General features: G+C 31.2%; 1 protein-coding gene across 1 annotated transcript; it reads left to right on the forward strand.

Moving 5' to 3' along the window:
- Positions 1–290: 290 nt before the first annotated feature.
- On the forward strand, positions 291–4608 carry LOC113862418 (laccase-7-like). Its single transcript, XM_027495505.1, has 6 exons — positions 291–386; positions 828–979; positions 1681–1925; positions 3028–3156; positions 3312–4265; positions 4418–4608. The coding sequence occupies exons 1-6, from the start codon at positions 291–293 to the stop codon at positions 4606–4608; spliced, it is 1767 nt and encodes a 588-aa protein (XP_027351306.1).

The following is a 4608-nucleotide window of genomic DNA, read 5'->3' on the forward strand; positions in this document are numbered from 1 at the left end:
CACTTTGAGAGAAACCAACTAAAAAACAAGGTATATATACTTTGTGGGATGCATATGTTATGTTCCTCGATCATGGTTTGTGGATCTTACCTATGTATGAACACTGAAAGGTAGTTTCATGTCACACCTTAAGTGAATGTTAGGTATGTCATCTAAAAGGGAAGCCACCTACTCTTTGGGTGAGTGTATTTAAGGTGATAACGACAACTAATCTTCTAAGCTAGTCTCAATATTTGGTTTCGAAGACAAGCTAATTCTAACTTTCTACTTTCCTTGTTTTCCAATTCAACATGAAGATTCTCTGTCTCTGGTTTTCACTAGCATGGACTCTTGCTCTCCTACCTTCTTCCTTCACTTCTGCATCTACTATGGAATACACTTTTAATGTACTTCCTTAAGCCTGTATGCTTGTAGCTTAGTTTGTTTAGAAAATAAAAATATGATCCATTTTTATTTAATTCAAGAAACAATAAAGATGTTTTTTTTTCAAAATAAAAATTAATTTCTTTTTCTTTAAATTTTTATTTAATATAAATTTAAATTTTATCTCTCTTTTTTCATTTCCCTATTCTCAAACAAATTGAAGTTAGATGCTCTTTGGGAGTTGAATGTTTCTAATTCATGGACGGTACTTAATTAAATATAAAAAAATGTTAAATTTAAACTTTAGGGGCTGACTTTAAAGAATTAATAGTTTTAAGACGATAAATGTGTTTCTTTTAATAAAAACTTATTACTTTTATATGTTTAACTTCAACAATAATATTGAGGTTAACAAAAATTCCGAAATATATGCATATATCCTGAATTTTATGAATTAATTGCAGGTTGAAAACATGAAAATAAAACGCTTGTGCAAGGAGCAAGTCATAGTTGCAGTTAATGGAAGTTTGCCTGGACCAACCATAGATGTAAGGGAAGGTGACACTGTGATCGTCCACGTACTCAACCAGTCGCCCTACAATATCACCGTTCACTGGTAAACACTCTAAAGATTTTGATAAATCATTTTGAAATGAAAATTTTTAAATATTTTCTTTTCAACGTCTATATTCTTAATATTAACTAAAAAAATTAAATATTTTTTTATGTTTTTAAGATAATAAATGTATATACTTTTTTTTTCATGATTTTGTTAATCATTGTTAAAAGTAGAAATTTTTTATTAAAAAATTATTTTAATTTCAAATATATAAAAATTTATAATTTTAATGTGCTTAAACCCTGTTAAACGTTGAGCTGAAAATAAACCTTTTATACCATCATATAAGAAAAATATTAAAACAAAATACAAAAAATACATAACAAAGCTCTTTTGAAATCTTTAGTCAACAGCTGCATGCATGATGTTAATTTTGCAAGCCACTTTTAGAATTAGAAGGCATGACGAATAGTAAAGTTCATTTGATAAAGGACCCACTTGTTAGAATTAGATATAATTTGTCGGTGAATGGAATGGCATTAGTTCTTAAAAAAAATTAACTAAAAGTATAGTAATTAAAAATGACAAATTTTATTAAAAATAAAAGTATTTATCAATTTTAAAATAAAAATATAACTAATGCTATATTTTTAATAAAAAAATATTATTTTTAAATGATTATACTTTAGATTTAAAGCTAACAAAACTCTTAATCTTTATTAGATGAATGATTTAGTTTGAACTGCATATGTATGTAGGCATGGAGTGTTCCAGCGTTATAGTGCTTGGGCAGATGGTACCGAATATATAACTCAATGCCCAATTCGTCCGAGCCATCGTTACAGCTATAAATTCAACGTTACAGGACAAGAAGGAACATTGTGGTGGCATGCTCATGCATTCGACTTACAAGCCACCGTTTATGGTGCTTTCATCATTCGTCCTCGATTCGGTCATTTTTTTCCGTTTCCTCAACCCTACGGTGAAGTTCCGATATTATTAGGTATTAATTTAATTAGTATAATGCTATATATATTTCTTATATATCTTTTAATTATTTTGTTTAATGAAAAAATTTATATTTAAGTATTTAACATATAACAATGCAAACCTTTAAAGATGCAACAAGACCTTTGTTCATAGACAGTATATATCCATTGCCGAAGAGGAAAATGCAAAAATGTTATATGTATTTTAAAATGTAGAATTTGTCACATAAAATTGTGTGTTTGCATGCATTTCAAAGATATAAAATGGTGACTTTGCATCATAATCACGATTTCTTGTGCTTAGTGGCAAATGAAAAACTTTGCAGTTAGTCGTGATTATAACTGCAAAATTAAGTTGTAAAATGAACAATAAATTTATGTCTAAATTGTTTTTAATGCTCGTGGGTTTATTAAAAATAAACAAGTCTATTATATTATATTGTAAGTTAAGTCCAAAACTTCGAAAAGAAATTGCAAGAAATTATAAATTATATTTAAAGCTTCGCTAAATTGAAAATCTTAAAACATAATTACCCCAAATACATTTTTTTTTATAAAAAAAAATACCCCATAGAGTTGGGAATCTTACATTTTTAATGACCAAAGTACGAAACTTAATCTTATTTCACACACAAGAGCGATTTACTACAAAATTTGTTCTAAAATTATCATAGAAATCATAAGTGACAGTAAGAAAATAAAGAGTTCCGTTATTTCATATGTATATATATTATTTTTTTCTTTACATGCATGTCAAAAATTGATCGTCACAAAAAAAAAAAAAAATTTGTTGTTTCAATCCTTTTATTCAAAATAATTTTCCTAATGGAAACAAAAATCATCATTGAAAAAATGCATAGAAAGTACATTATAGAAATGACTCCACTCCCTTCCGAGAAATTCATAAATCCAATTGAATATATACTATAATTTCCAAATATACCGGACATGGTAATTCGTTATTCTTCAAATATCGATCAATCTAAACCTTTTTTGTTTTAAATTTCAGTATTTACTAATTTATAATCAATATGTAAATTACATTTACATAAATAAATCGCAAGATTTTCCTTGACAATTAGAAAACTATATAATTTTATTTTTTTTTAAATGCAGGTGACTGGTTTAATAGTAATGTCGTGGATATGGAAATAGAGGCATTGGACGAGGGCCATGGCTCAAACACATCCGTTGCTTACACCATCAATGGCTTACCTGGCGATTTCTACAATTGTTCCCAAAACCGTACGTTACTTCCGTGAGTTCATATCCATAAAATTACGGTTATAATCCATATGCAGGCGTGAGTGAATATGTTAATAAATATATGCACTCTTAACTTCTAAACACTCATGCTCTAAATGTGTATAATAATGAATATTTTTATCATTATAATTCAGAGACCTTCAAGACTAATGTGAAGCAAGGAAGGACATATTTATTACGAATGGTGAATGCTGCTATAGACAACCATCTTTTCTTCAAGCTAGCAAAGCATACCTTCACAGTTGTTGCCGTTGATGCTTCATATACCGAACCTTATGTCACAGACATCATAGTCCTTGCCCCAGGCCAAAGTGCTGATGTCCTTTTCACGGCAAACCAATCTGGGGGTTATTACTACATGGTTGCCGCACCTTACAGTGTTGGTGTGCCATTGTTTGATAACACAACAACTCGTGGCATTGTCATTTACGATAATGCAACATCATTACAACCTGTGATGCCAACCCTACCGGCTAACAATGACACAGCCACGGCTTTCAAGTTCTACAGTAATATCACAAGCCTAGTGGGGGCCCCACATTGGGTCCCTGTCCCACTTAATGTGGATGAGCACATGTTGATTACAATTGGATTGGGCCTCGAGGTTTGTCCCGTGAATCACTCATGTTCAGGCCCAAATAAAGAAAAATTCTCTGCAAGCATGAATAATCAATCCTTTGTGATCCCTCAAGGTAGAGGGTTCTCTATGTTGGAAGCATTTTTTTACAATTTGAGTGGGGTTTACACTGCTAATTTCTCTGATTACCCTCCAACAATGCTTGATTTCACGAATGAAAGTCTTAGTAATGATGATAAACTTTTCTACGCATCAAAATCAACTAGGGCAAAGAAACTCAAGTTTAATTCCACGGTGGAGATTGTGTTTCAAAATACAGCCTTTATTGATGAGATAAACCATCCCATGCATCTTCATGGTCATAGTTTCCACGTTTTGGCTCAAGGATTTGGGGATTTTAATTACACTAGTGATCGAGCCAAGTACAATTTAATTAATCCTCAATTTCGCAACACAATTGGTGTGCCAGCGGGAGGATGGGCAGTCATCAGATTCCGAGCAAATAATCCAGGTATATTGTTTCTAATTAGTTACATTCAATTTGAGATGGAAGAAATTTATATGAATCTGAACAACGTTCTTTGCATTAGTTTTAATTACAGCTGATAAATACGATTGATATAATACACTAAAATGTCTTGATCATTTTTATGTCTTTTGCAGGGGTATGGTTTACGCATTGCCATGTGGATGATCATATGCAATGGGGACTGGACATGGCGTTTGAGGTTGAGAATGGACCAACTCCTTCAACTTCACTTCCGCCACCACCTACTGATCTGCCAAAATGTGAGCCAAGAGGCATAGCACACAAATGCAGCTTTGAAACCAACAATGCTATCTGTTTTCTTTAA

Source organism: Abrus precatorius, unplaced genomic scaffold, assembly GCF_003935025.1.
Source record: "Abrus precatorius isolate BTA unplaced genomic scaffold, Abrus_2018 Scaffold3, whole genome shotgun sequence".
Classification (NCBI taxonomy): domain Eukaryota; kingdom Viridiplantae; phylum Streptophyta; class Magnoliopsida; order Fabales; family Fabaceae; genus Abrus; species Abrus precatorius.

Coding starts and splice junctions, on each gene's coding strand:
- LOC113862418 (XM_027495505.1), top strand. CDS start 291: ATGAAGATTCTCTGTCTCTGGTTTTCACTAGCATGGACTCTTGCTCTC. Junction 387..827: donor CTATGGAATACACTTTTAAT/GTACTTCCTTAA, acceptor AATTAATTGCAG/GTTGAAAACATGAAAATAAA. Junction 3,157..3,311: donor CTACAATTGTTCCCAAAACC/GTACGTTACTTC, acceptor ATTATAATTCAG/AGACCTTCAAGACTAATGTG.